The sequence below is a fragment of the Carassius carassius genome, chromosome 31 (genome assembly GCF_963082965.1).
Source record: "Carassius carassius chromosome 31, fCarCar2.1, whole genome shotgun sequence".
In the NCBI taxonomy this organism is placed as follows: Eukaryota; Metazoa; Chordata; class Actinopteri; order Cypriniformes; family Cyprinidae; genus Carassius; species Carassius carassius.
Genome location: NC_081785.1, coordinates 11,009,421 through 11,024,189, shown reverse-complemented (window position 1 = coordinate 11,024,189; position 14,769 = coordinate 11,009,421). Strand labels below are relative to the sequence as shown.

At 36.7% G+C, this 14,769-nt stretch overlaps 1 protein-coding gene across 3 annotated transcripts in view; it reads right to left on the bottom strand.

The window, feature by feature from the left end:
• Nucleotides 1-14,769, bottom strand: part of LOC132111537 (disks large-associated protein 2-like) — a 139,975-nt gene that overhangs the window by 39,792 nt on the left and 85,414 nt on the right. For 2 of the 3 annotated variants that reach the window (XM_059518918.1, XM_059518920.1), the window contains one exon: nt 1,381-2,534. In XM_059518918.1, the coding sequence (XP_059374901.1) occupies nt 1,381-2,534 (1,154 nt within the window). Of the gene's footprint in view, nt 1-1,380; nt 2,535-4,438; nt 4,511-14,769 lie in introns of all 3 variants that reach the window. The other variant, XM_059518919.1, reaches the window with a different exon arrangement.

Here is a 14,769-nt window from a genome sequence, read left to right as displayed (position 1 = left end):
TAAAGAACTGACTCATTAGAGTTGTTTTTTCAGAAATCACTACATTGTTTGCACTGTCAGTTTTGCACAATAGATTCCGTGGCAGTGTTGCAGCTCTTCTGAACAGGTAGAGCAGGAAACTTGGTTCAAGTATTTTTATACAGTATCCTGTTTCATATGGATTTGTTTTAAGGAACCGGTTCTGAAGAAGAACAGTCATATTATAAAACAAGATTGAATTAACTAAAGCAATATTACTGTCTTCTTTAAAGTAGGCCTAGTATTATTAAAAAGATGCCATGGGGATGTACTAAAACACAAAAATGATCCCATCAGAACAAGCAGTTTCAAGAAGTATTCGCATGGCAGCTGTACTCTACTGTGACAGATATGTGATTCATTTCAGCAATTTTGGAAAGCGATTGCATTTTGCTACAGTGCTAACCTGTGACAATTCAGCATCTGTATATAGGATAAAGAGGCCTAATTGTACAAATTAACTAGAAAACAGGAAGAAGCTATTATCCAGTGGTCTAACAGTACCGTGAATAATGGATCCCGATGAAATGTGATGCATTTGGAAAATCATACGGTATCACAGAAAGATCAATGCTAATCAATATGACTCATTGTTTGCAATAATTCTGTACATGAACAACAGGAACAAACTAGTCTAGTTGTAGAGACAGAACCAATAAATCTGCCTTTCAATTAAGCACATTAGCACCTCACAACAACAACAACACACATATTTCAATCAGGCTATATTCTTCACCAGCGTAAACAACATATTCCCACCTTTGTAACAACCCTTTCAGTGGACTATTACTTTCGAGTCTGTTGGGAACCCTCTGAATCCTAAATAACAATCTACAGGCACCAATAAGCCATGGATCAGAAAGCAGCCACACAGAGTTTTGTTTTGAAAATGAACAGCATGACTTAATATTTATGCCCCTCACGTACACAAACATTCAAGAATGTCTTCTTACAACAGCATATAACTTTATGAGAGCAAGGCCCCACATTGTCCACAACAATATTCAAATGCTTTTCTTATCATTTTATGGATAAGAATTGTCAAAAATAGGTAATATTCATAAATATAAATATATAAATATTTTCATCATAAACACAAAACTTAATATCAAAAAAAGTAGCGATTTCAGGTCTATAAATGACATATTTATAATTAGGATAACTTTTTACATTCAGGTTTTTCTAGTTTAGCTGCACAAATACAAATATCTTGCATTTTAGTTTATTTTAATGCTGATTTTGTCTTTAAGTTATTTTAAGTAATCTTGACGTCCCTTAAGTCTGCTGAGGCCCTCTGGTTGAAAACCACTGTATTACAGCACAACATCACCAGCAGTCACATCTTCATGAATGAGATCTCACCTGCAAATAATTACAAGGCCTCATGGAGGACTTCAGATCTTGAGGCATGGTTGGTTTCTCCAGGTTGAGGGAAGATTTGCGGTAGGCTTCTTTAGCCTGGCTGACAGTCAGCGTCGACCAGGAGCTGCGCTTCATAAATTTGCCCTCAGGGGCCATAGAGATGTTATCGCATGCCGAACATTTCACATCGTTGTTGCTCTTGGAGGTCTTGAGTGAAAGGTCACCAAAGTGGCCATGGCCTGTGTCCGGGTAACAGTGAGTGATATGATCTCCGTGGTGGCGGCTCATGATGCTGGGAGTCCGGTAGGTGCTGTCACTGTCCAGGTTGTCATCAGAACTCCACCAGCCTGCTATCCCTGAGCGTTGCTTGGAGTCTGACTTGCGTTCCTTGCTCTTACTCCGTTTGCTGTGTTTGTGGTTCCCATGGTGATGTCCGTGATGGTGGTGGTGGTGTCCGCTGTCTGAGCGAGAGTCTCCCTTGGTGCCGTTCATCTTGGATGATCCCTCGAGTGAGTGGGATTTGGTGAAGAGCTTCTGGACGGAGTGCACCAGGTGGCGGATACGCCCGGGACTCTCGTTGCGCTGTTCACTGCTTGTGGTGGTTGCGGACGTGCGCTGGTACTGCAGCGTGTGAAAACCATCTCTATGAATCGGCAACTGCTTCTCGAACTGGTCCAGGAGGTTCGCAGGAATACGATTCATCTTCCCAGACCCACTTCCCCCACCTCCAACTCCGATCCCTCCACTGCCACCTCCGCCTCCGCCACCGCCGCCATGAGAAGTGGAGCCTTCGTCTCTTGAGCCGTCGTGGTGTGAACTGTAGTGCATTCTGGGAAAGGTGCTGCTGGAAACGTGGTCAGATGCCATAGAAACTGGTATCACCATGCAATCCGAGTGGATGGAGCTGCGGGGCGAGCAGCGGTGTGGATCCAGAGGGTAGCTCTCGGTTGGACTGAGCAGGTAAGGAGTGCGGGAATCAGGGCCGACATGCTGCAAGTGGTCAAGGGACTGATCGCAGTCTGGCAGCCCACAGATGTGACCTGATGTGAAGGTGAGCTGAGGACGACTGCTTGATAAACCTTTCATATTCCTGGGAAGGGGGAGGTAACTGTCTTCATCGAAGTATGGCGGTGGAGACCATGAATCTAGCTGATCTATGAAAGACAAAAAGAGGAAAAGAGAGCGGAGAGAATTAGTGAGTTTGATTCATTTTTACTTTGGCATTCAGCATCAGTTTAGACCTCGTTCAGTCTTTCTGCAAACTAGATTTTGGGGCATTTTCCCCATGGGTGTGTAGGAAGCGTTAATAGAGATGTTTGAAAAACAGTCTGCCATGATTCAAATGAGCTGATTACAAAATCACTGTGTTTTTTGTGAATTCAAGCGATCATGCGGCAGCCTCTCAGCTGCACAGTCATGGAAAACACAATGCTTCAATTCTTGAATGGAACAAAATCATGTTGTCTGGACAAAAGCACATCCCACAGCCCTCTGCCGATCCTCCCCATCTGAAGCTACCAGGCCTTATTAGGACAGAGTCGCAAGCCTTGCCATTTATCCAATGCAAAGTAAAATAATAGCCTATCATCTCGGAATCGCTGGGCCATCCGTCAAAGCCGGCCCCAGAGAGAATGAGCACTTCGAGGTGCTTCAGCAGTTGTCCTTGAGAGACATTGCTCACAGATTAAAACCACATTCACTGTGATCTTTTCATCACTGCCACATATGGGCAGCCTGTCACTATCTTCATCAGAGCTCAGAGATGCTGTTTTTTCACATCCAACTGTTTGCCCTTTCTGACATAACTATTTCATGCTGCTGGATCATATGTCATTTCACACTGGTGATTAATGTGAATTTTCACTGGTGAAAGTACAGGGTAATGCATATCAACAAACAGGTCCTTTTTCAATTGTTGGAGAGAGAAAAATAACATGTTAGTTTTAATGAGTTTTTCAGTGTCAAAAGTGAGGCCTTGTTTAAACCCATTCTTTTTTTAATCTCAAAAGGTATTCAAGTGAAAGCACATAGTTTGGAATACAGTATATTCACATTCTGAAAATATGACTATTTAGAGCATTTAAACTCCTACAGTATTTCATCTATGTAGGAATTAAAGCTGTTAAAGAATAGCCCATTTAAATCTGGATATTTTCAATTTTTTAGTGTTACATGCTGGCACAGACCTCTGATGACTTGAATTTGACTACATACTAAAACAAGCCAAACATTGCACCAATACCATAGTCAAACCACAATGCACAAAACACATTACTAGACATACTGTAGTCAGACTGAAGATTATTTTCTGTCTTTATTTTTCTCTTGTCATGGCCAATAACTTCTGTTATCAGACAATTTCACATACAGAATAACTTAATTATATTAAGCTTGTTATAAATAGATCATTTTTAAACAGGCATTAGTAGCTGAAAACTTTTGTATGTAGCTGTAAGGTATCAGTATATAAGAGAGCTGCCAAATTAAAAATTACTGACAATACATTTTCATCTGTGTGAAAAATTAATGGACAAGTCAAGAATTCACTACTGTCGAAAAAATACTTTTGTAAAAAAATGTAAAAATACTTTTATTAAGCAGTGACAGAAAAAGACATCTACTGTATAATTCCACATAAAAATTGAGCAGTACAACTGTTTTCAACAATGATATTAAGAAATCATATTCATATCATATTCATATTGAGCACCAAATCAGCAAATATTGAGTAATGGCTGCTGAAAATAAGCTTTGCTATCACAGCAATTAACTACATTTTAAAATATATATATATTTTATTTTTTGAAAGTGTAACAATGTTTCACAATACTACTGTTTTACTGTACTTTTGATCAGATCAATGAGTTTTGAACCATAGTGTATTTCTGAAAAAACACACAGGGGCCAGAAAAGAATAAAACACATTTATCTGATTCACACTGGTAGCAAAGAACTGGACTGAAGACATAAGAAAAAACATCTTGGTGTGAATTTGGAAAGAAACCAATTCAAAACCCTCCCTTGTGTTTAATTAGAGCACAAACAGTAGAGTACTGACCCATAAGGAGATCTTTAGCTCAGGTCAGCACACACCATAATGATCCCCAAGTCCATCTTGATTGAAGAAGACCTGAAGGAGAATGTCAAGTTTGTTTATTCTGAGCATGTAAAAGAATATTCTAGAGAGATAGAAAATCACAAAAAGGCACTTCATTAAAATTAAACTCTGTGAAAGGCTGAACAACACAGAATCACATTAAAGCACATCATGAACAAATGGTCCAACTCTGATCACCATCTGTAAACACTGGCCAATGCAGGCACTAGATAACGTTCATTCAAAGGTTAAAAGCAAGGAACCTTCATGGAATCAGGGTTGTTCATCAGAAAAATCAAGGCAGACTGAAATTAAAAGCATTATCTTTTACACTTTGGTTTTAAAAGAGAAAACAGAGCATTTCTAAACCTAGTCAACTGAGATCTTCTAAACCCAGTGGACTAAATCAGCCACAAGAATATCACCTCGAGAGAAGCAGACCTATAATTCACTGCAGAGAGCAGAGAAACGTACACTATATCAATCCAGCTGCTGACGACATATGCAATGTTTGAGGCTATTACATCTTACAGCCTGAATTCTCAAACATATTAGAGAAAATTACAAAAATAATATATATACTGTATATGTATAATGTATAGCATTTAAATATTTATTTTGTTAATTGTTATTAAGAACAATAATGAATAAAGTAATTTATAATATACTCAAGTCTTTGGTGTCACATGATCCTTCAGAAATAATAATATGTTCTAAAGTCTAATTACCATCTATTACAACAAAACGCAGACACACTTTAAGAACAACTTAATGGTATAACAGTTTATGTGAAGTCATACAGTATATGAACAGAACTAGTGTATTCAATAATAGCTCTGACTAATTCAGTGAGTGAACCAATTTAGTCACGGACACATTCTGGAGTTGTTTTGATCAATTCATTAAAAAAGAACCAGCTCGTAAGAATCATTTGTATATGAATCTGACTACACTGTTGGCGCGGCATATTTGTTGGTTGATGAGAACTAGTTCTCAATTCTGAACCCTACAAATACATTTTTTCTATAGCATAAATTTCAGTGTAATTGGCTGCTGTATATTTAAAAACAATATTTATTGGGGTTAACTGTTTTCTGACTGTTTTGAGATTTGTTTGAGTGTTATGGCACTGCTCTACAGCCTGAAGCACTTCCTGTCACCTCATTTCATGATTTCAGCATTCATACCCTGGAACATCGCTGCTGAATAAATAAGGCTCACTGCAGCATCCTGCATACTAACAGCATGATTGCAATCAGCTACAGGCGACTTCAAGTCTCTACTGCTTTTCTTGCCTCTCTGCAGGGGGCAGCAGGTAGAGGCTTTATTTTGCTGACTCTGTCGCTACAGCAGTGCTAGTGAAGACAAATGATCCATCCGCACATTAACACCAGAGAAAGGTGGCAGTGAGATCTCATGGAACTGCTATATATATATATATATATGAAATTATATAATATACTGAATACAATGCATTCAGGTTCCTTATCGTAAAGGAGTGAATTAGCATTGCAGTGGCTCTTCTCAGCATGGTAAAACTTGCTTATTCCTGCAGTCTAAAGACAAATATTTGGCATACAGATGGATATATTATGGAATAGAAAGATGATAGAAAAGTTTAAAACACCATTTATAAATATTACTTAAGGGGTGTTCCAACTGACAGCGATTTGCAGTGACAAAGCAACTTCATTTGTTGTTGATTTGTGGCAAAATGAGCGACTGTTGCTTATAATATAATAATATATATTTTTTTAGATTAATGCATAAAATACTTTTAATTGCTGTTACAACAATTGCTGAATAAAAATGCAAAAACATTTTAAATGTGTCTTTGTAAAGTCCTGTGTAGCACTGCATTTCTTAATATCGCTGCAGAATCTGGGAGGTAAAATGTGTTTCATAAATCATGACGTTAAACCTGCAGCTGGTGGGTCAATACAATGAAGCTGGCCTGAAAGTGTCTGAAAACAGAACTAGGCAGAAAGAACACAGACTAGCATGCTATATGAAATCCTTCAGGAGTAACCTATTTATGCTACATTCAAAAACAGACTCACGGTAAGTCTTTGAAAAAAGAAAAAGAAAATGTACAGTTGCCACAGTAACTGGTACTTAATGTGTCTTCAGCTGTGTCATGTGACAGAAACAGTTTAAGATCTTTGCAGAAATGCCATAAATTCATAAAGTATTAAAGACATGATGATAGTAAAGTCAGAGCCCAAAAGAGGGATGATTTACAGCTTCACAAAAGGCACCTATTGTACCATATAGAATATTAGTTTCAACCCAAAAAGTCAACAAACTTGCAAACACTCCCTATCTCAGCTGCTTAGGTATTTACTGTATCATAATATTAATGAATGCTGATAATCATGTCACTATGCCACAGCTTGGAATGTCACCAAGTCACGCATACCAGTTGACTCTAAACCTTACTATAAGGTCATGGTCTAATTCCCAATAGTAATTGACATGTAAATTCACCACTTAAATTGTAAACACATCCAAATCATGTAAGAAAACTATTTATATTGCTGAAAATAAAAATTAAAGCTATATAAAAGCTATTATATTGTGCTAGACCTTTTCAGGACCACGGACAGCTCCTTAATATTCAGGCTTTTTTCACAACCACCAATTCAAATAACTCTGTTGAACATAATTCGATTACAATATAGTGTGCTATAGCCATGACATCAAAACCCAAATGACTAATTCACCACCGTGACAACTATATTTTCTACACTAATGGACATCAACTGTCTATTATAAACTTAGGCTGCATTTATGTGGCCTAACGCTTTAAATGCATTTTCTCGGCCAGGTGAATTCAAATTTGGCTTCTGAATGCAAAACTGTGGAGAAAGTGATTCTAATTATATAGTTCCTCTTTGTCAATATTGTTACAGTTGTGATGTAGACTTACTTCGAATTAGAACAGTTACTGAAAATGTATAGGTATTGTTATAATCATCATATCAGTGTTTATATATACATCGGCTACTTTTTTACGGACATGAATGGAGAAAATAAGAAGGTGTAGTTGTAGTTGATCGACACCATGCTTATAAGCCAAACCTTGAAACCTTGAGCTAAAAAACTAATTCATTGCTTCTGCAGTTGTGAAGAGAAAAGAGATCAAAAGGTCAAAGGATATTCATGCCAACATCATCTGTTTGTGTGTCTGGAATCATGTGCATACTTAAATACAGACGCACAAATAAAGGTAAACAAGCAAACAACACACATACTAACAAACAAGGGTGAACATCAGCAAACAGGGAAAAGTAAACACACACACTATAATAGAATTTATATTTGTACCTGGATGTAATGTGAAATCTTGTTAGATTAAGTGCCTTGTCTGTTTTACTGCCTGTTTACTGACACAAATATCAAGACAACACAATTGACCTTAACCTCAGAACGACACTAAAACAATCACAACAAAGAGAATTTACACCCTAAACCAATCATAAAAAACAAAAACAAATGAACACCAAACCCACAAATGCAAAGAGACTCTCCAGCATTCAACACCAGAGTACAAACTCTGCTTTATCTTCTAAGCTGTGCAAAGGCAAAGGACTCTCAGTACACCAAACTGAATTTATCTGTGTAAATTTTGATTTCTAGATCCAGCAACCTTTTCATTAAGGCTCCCAAAGGATAAAAACAACCACCATAATACAGAACTGATGATTTACCAAGCACTTTGGGGCAACCTTATGACGCTTCTTATTAAAATGAAACTTTAATTCATTATTTATTAAAACACACACACAACAAACTTCAGAGTTGCACACACTCAGTAAAGCAAATGTAATTGTTTTATCTGGTATGTTGTGGTTCCTGCAGAGGAAACTGTCATAACATTGTGTGCGATACAAAAGCAGTTTAGCTGTATTTTTAAGGGTGCTGAAGATGAGAGCAATATCCTTTTTAACTTTTAATAAGAGAAGATACGTTTTTTACGGTTTCCACGACCCCTACAAACACAAAAGTAAATAAAAATGCAAACACACTTTTCACTATTGTTGTAGTACACAAAACAGATCTTGGTCTTAAGAAAATATTTTGAAGATCTTGGTCTTGCCCACATTTGTACTCGGTCTTGTCTTAACAAGACAATAACAATATTAAATAATTTGATTTATACCAGTGGATCTCAACATTTTTGACTTCAAGTCCCTCATTTTGTCAACAACAATGTTTGAAGGCCCCCCTCCACCCACACAAAATATTTTAGTTGTTTCATTACATTTTAATGCTTGTTTGGTATTATTTTAAATAACTTCAAGTTATCTTGAGGACTCCTTGGAAGTCTGTTGAGGCATCCTAGTGGGCCCCCGGCCCCTGGCTGTGAATCAATAAATTATACTGTTATAAAATAGTATTTTTAAAACATTACTCTCAACATTATTTATGCATTTGTAGTTGTACCAATTCAGAAGCATCTTCTGTGCAAGTGCAAAGATGAATTCTGTTTTTAGTGATTTCACTTTATTGATAATAGCTCCATAGTTTCTTATTATTATAACTGTATTTATTTATTAAATATTAGATTTTTTACTGGCAGTAAATGTGGATCTCTCAGATTTGAGCAGTACTGGTTTGGTCTTGGTCTTTTTTTTGGTCTCTTTTTTGGTTTCGTTTTTTTCTTGGTCTCAGGTCAGGCGGCCTTGACTACAACACTACTTTTCACTTCACAAAAGGTTAACTGATGAATTGGAGTCATGCGGATTACTTGTGGATTATTGTGATGTTTTTATCAGTTGTTTGGACTCTCATTGGGACGGCACCCATTCACTGCAGAGGATCCATTTGAAAGCAAGTGATGTGAAACTACACTTCTCCAAATCTGTTCTGTTGAAGAAACAAACTCATCTACATCTTAAATGGCAGGGGATGAGTACATCTTTAGCAAATTTTCATTTTTGGATGGATGAATTATTCCTTTAAATACAATAACAAGATAAAGTTCATTTAAACATTTCCTTGTCCCTCCCACATAAAAATGTATTAAGAAAACTGGTATAAGTATATGACTCTTTTTATCACTAATAACCATTTTAATGGCTTTGCCATGTAAGCATCAAAACAAAGTATGTTAATACATTAATATGGTACTTCATGCATGTTATTATAGACTGGGCTTAAAATGCAACACTCAATTACACACAATATGCAACAGGATCCCTTCTCTGAGGCTTTAGCCATGGAGATCATTGAAAAGCTTGACAAAAGGTGAAGACCCTGTATTATAAATTTAGTGTGGTTCAGTTAATAATTGACATGCTTGAGTGACCACGACTCTAGAGGCCCCCACACATTAAACTCAATACAGACACACAATTTTCCTGTGCACTCTGTCATTAGTTATCAGTTTGAATAAAGGCCAAATAAAAGGAAAAGGCTGATGAGACTCAGTGAACATCCTCTCAGAAGCAGTATCACACATCTGAATCTTTTCTGACAGTGTGCCTATCTGGTTCAGATTGAATTTAGATGTCATTTGCTGACTTTAGTAATTACAAAACATCTGCTGGCTTCTAATATTGAGTAAAGAGTAATGGCTGTTGAAAATTCAGCATTGCCATCTCATGAATAAACTACATTTTCAAATATAGTATTAATAGATTTTGAATGTTTCAAAATGTAATAACATTTCCCATTATTACAGTTTTTACAATATTTTTTATTAAATAAATGCAGAATTGATAAGTAAAAACATTTTACAAATTTTACCAACCCCAAATATTCAATATATCTATCAATCCATCCACTTACAAAAGTCCTACAGAATGCAACATTGTGTTAAATGCAATTTTCTAAATTATAATTAATGACTAGAAATGCATTTCACATATTTAAAAGCTATAAAATGAATGTAACTAATTATCTATGAAAATCATGAATTTAATCTTTGAAGTTGTATTTTTTAGATATGTATATTGGACAGATGTGTTTAATTAATAGCTGCTCATTCATCATAACTGCTGGGATACAGGAATGGATTTAAGGATGTAGGACTATAGAAGCATCTAGTACTGATTACTGGTGGTGTACTTGGATTATGTATGAAGCTCTGTATCTGTGAAGCCCTGATAGCACAGACAGAAATCAGATGATTTCATACAGATGCTTATACATGGCTTCATCTTCCATTATCAAAAGCATATGATTGTATCGGCTGCACCTAAATATACTGTGTACAATTTATGGCCTTGTGATTGACTGCGTGTGTTCATGCTGATGACTTTACCTCTCATAGTTGGCCTGTGTTCTGCAGTTCAGTTCCCACAGGGGTCAAACACTCTAAGGGCCTTTGGGTCAGACAATGCATACACACACACCCAAAATAAAGCCTTACATGTACACCCCGAATTCCGGAAAAGTTGGGACGTTTTTTAAATTTTAATAAAATGAAAACTAAAGGAATTTCAAATCACATGAGGCAATATTTTATTCACAATAGAACATAGATAACATAGCAAATGTTTAAACTGAGAAATTTTACACTTTTATCCACTTAATTAGCTCATTTAAAATTTAATGCCTGCTACAGGTCTCAAAAAAGTTGGCACGGGGGCAACAAATGGCTAAAAAAGCAAGCAGTTTTGAAAAGATTCAGCTGGGAGAACATCTAGTGATTAATTAAGTTAATTGATATCAGGTCTGTAACATGATTAGCTATAAAAGCTTTGTCTTAGAGAAGCAGAGTCTCTCAGAAGTAAAGATGGGCAGAGGCTCTCCAATCTGTGAAAGACTGCGTAAAAAAATTGTGGAAAACTTTAAAAACAATGTTCCTCAACGTCAAATTGCAAAGGCTTTGCAAATCTCATCATCTACAGTGCATAACATGATCAAAAGATTCAGAGAAACTGGAGAAATCTCTGTGCGTAAGGGACAAGGCCGGAGACCTTTATTGGATGCCCGTGGTCTTCGGGCTCTCAGACGACACTGCATCACTCAACGGCATGATTGTGTCAATGACATTACTAAATGGGCCCAGGAATACTTTCAGAAACCACTGTCGGTAAACACAATCCGCCGTGCCATCAGCAGATGCCAACTAAAGCTCTATCATGCAAAAAGGAAGCCATATGTGAACATGGTCCAGAAGCGCCGTCGTGTCCTGTGGGCCAAGGCTCATTTAAAATGGACTATTTCAAAGTGGAATAGTGTTTTATGGTCAGACGAGTCCAAATTTGACATTCTTGTTGGAAATCACGGACGCCGTGTCCTCCGGGCTAAAGAGGAGGGAGACCTTCCAGCATGTTATCAGCGTTCAGTTCAAAAGCCAGCATCTCTGATGGTATGGGGGTGCATAAGTGCATACGGTATGGGCAGCTTGCATGTTTTGGAAGGCTCTGTGAATGCTGAAAGTTATATAAAGGTTTTAGAGCAACATATGCTTCCCTCCAAACAACGTCTATTTCAGGGAAGGCCTTGTTTATTTCAGCAGGACAATGCAAAACCACATACTGCAGCTATAACAACAGCATGGCTTCGTCGTAGAAGAGTCCGGGTGCTAACCTGGCCTGCCTGCAGTCCAGATCTTTCACCTATAGAGAACATTTGGCGCATCATTAAACGAAAAATACGTCAAAGACGACCACGAACTCTTCAGCAGCTGGAAATCTATATAAGGCAAGAATGGGACCAAATTCCAACAGCAAAACTCCAGCAACTCATAGCCTCAATGCCCAGACGTCTTCAAACTGTTTTGAAAAGAAAAGGAGATGCTACACCATGGTAAACATGCCCCGTCCCAACTATTTTGAGACCTGTAGCAGAAATCAAAATTGAAATGAGCTCATTTTGTGCATAAAATTTTAAACTTTCTCAGTTTAAACATTTGCTATGTTATCTATGTTCTATTGTGAATAAAATATTGGCTCATGTGATTTGAAAGTCTTTTAGTTTTCATTTTATTAAAATTTAAAAAACGTCCCAACTTTTCCGGAATTCGGGTTGTATAAACACACACACTTAGAAGGCCCTAGTCTGTTTTTACCGTTGGATATTTTCTGTGCTCAGCACACTTAGTCTTTGATAATCTGGCTGACAGCAAAATGCTGAAAGCAAAATGCAGAGGTCAGGCAAAGGAGGAACACACAGATAAACTCACAAGTGCTAAATTTAAAAGCATTTAAGTTCATTTCAGAGGGCTGTGAAATGTCTTGGAACATGGATGATAAAATACAGATTAATTTGACCAATTTCATTGTCTAAAAGGGCCAACAAATAGTAAAAAAAAAACAAAGAAAGAAAATAAATAAGCAAGTCCAAACCAACTTCATTCAAAGATAGTTCTTCATTCTCTCCCAAGAGAGAGTTAACTAATGTTTATGAGTCTGAGCATTTAGATAACTAGAACAATTTGCATTCAGTGAGAAAGAAAGCTTTATAAAGAGATGCAGATACATATAGGTATGTAATATTAAAAGTCTGGTCGAAACTGATAAGCTGATAATATCTTATTGCTGAAAACCGATTAAATATCTGATATTGAAAGACAAAAATAATAAACACGAAAAAATTAAATGGAAATCAGTCATGTTAAATGCATAAAAGTGAATTTAGGCATCACATTATTATTATTATATTCTGAGATTTGCTAAAGTTGACTTTCAACAGTGTTATTAAATTATATTTTTTTTTAAAGATTAACTTGAAGTGATTAAAGTCTTACAGTAAATATAATCTAAATGTAAAAAATAGAGGAAATATGCATGACAGTTACATATCCAACATCAAACAATACCAATAGAAGTAGTCCAAAAACCTCACTGATATATTGCGCATTCCTAGTTATGTTTGTTAATGAAAATCATTTTAAATGAACTACCGATTATTGAGGCTCTAGCTCTCAAACCATATGAGTGGGATATGGAACAAGAGAGGAGACTATCGGGCTAGAAAAGATGGAGAGAAACAAGAGCGAGATCAGAGATCAGATAAAGAGCAGTGACCTTTATGAGCAACAAGAAATATTTTTCATTTTATCCAAGTGACTTAGTCCATTTGTAATACAGGGCAGATCTCTCTAGACCAACCCAGGGTTAACTGCCTTGCTCGGAGGCACTTTGGGGATATTATCAATGTTTCATGAATTTCCTCTTATGGAGTCTGAACCTACAGTATACAATCCTTGATTTATGTACGTAAATCTTTAACCAAAAAGCCATAGTAATGTATATGTGTTTTGAAGAGCATCTTGTATATGTATAGGCACCTACCACAGCTCCCTTTCCCTTGTCTCTGGGACAGTTTGAAATAACTGTATCTTTAGAAATGACTGGTGGAAACTTATTCTGTGGGCACCCAATTGTTGAGAAGCATAGCCTGTATGTCCCTCAGGAGACACTGAAAAAAACGAAGTGTATTCCAAGACGAGAAGAAGTGGAGCATGGGCAAAGTCTGTGTGGGTGAGTGCAGACTGTTGGACATCATCACTCAAATAAACCTATCCAACAGTTTCCACATGTCCTGATGATTTCCAAAACTCTTCTACATTTAAAGTACCAATATAAGCAATATCTCAACAATCTGTCATAAAAAGATGCCAACAAGGTACCTTAAAATAACAATGTATAAAGTAATTTTTTTTTTTATTTGATCAAAAATATCAATATTCTGAAATTTTCAGATTAATATTCTGAAAAATGATTACAATTTAAAATCAATTTCTATGGAAAGAGTTATACATTTTTTCAGGATTCTTGAATTAATGGATTAATAGAAAGTTTAACGGAATAGCATTTATTTAAAACAGACAATGTTACTTGACAGCCTTTACTGTCACTTTAATGTGTTATTTTTGAATAAAAGTATACATTTCTTTTAAAAAAATCTTACTGACCCCAAACTTTTGAATGGTAGCAAACACGCACACACACACACACACACACAAAGTTATTATTAGTTATAGTTATTAGGAGTTCTGAATAAAGTTGCCTGTGGAGCTGAAATCATTGTTGCAGAACTGTTGATGGAGGCCCTGTATGAGCAGAACTGTGAGTGTGTTCTGCAGCCAGGACTTATTAGAGTAATTGGCTCTCTGTATCTGAATATCTAACGGGATCCTGGGTGATCCCCATTGGGCTCCAGAAAAGCACAGGGTTCCTATTCACCATTAAAAATCAGTTTAGACAACAACACTGTACCAATCGGCAGCCATGTCTATACAACATCAAACATATATTCATCAGAATCAAAAACAGAGTCATACATGTCACAATGTTAAAGTCTACTAAGAGACTCCAAAAGCACTATTCAAGCTA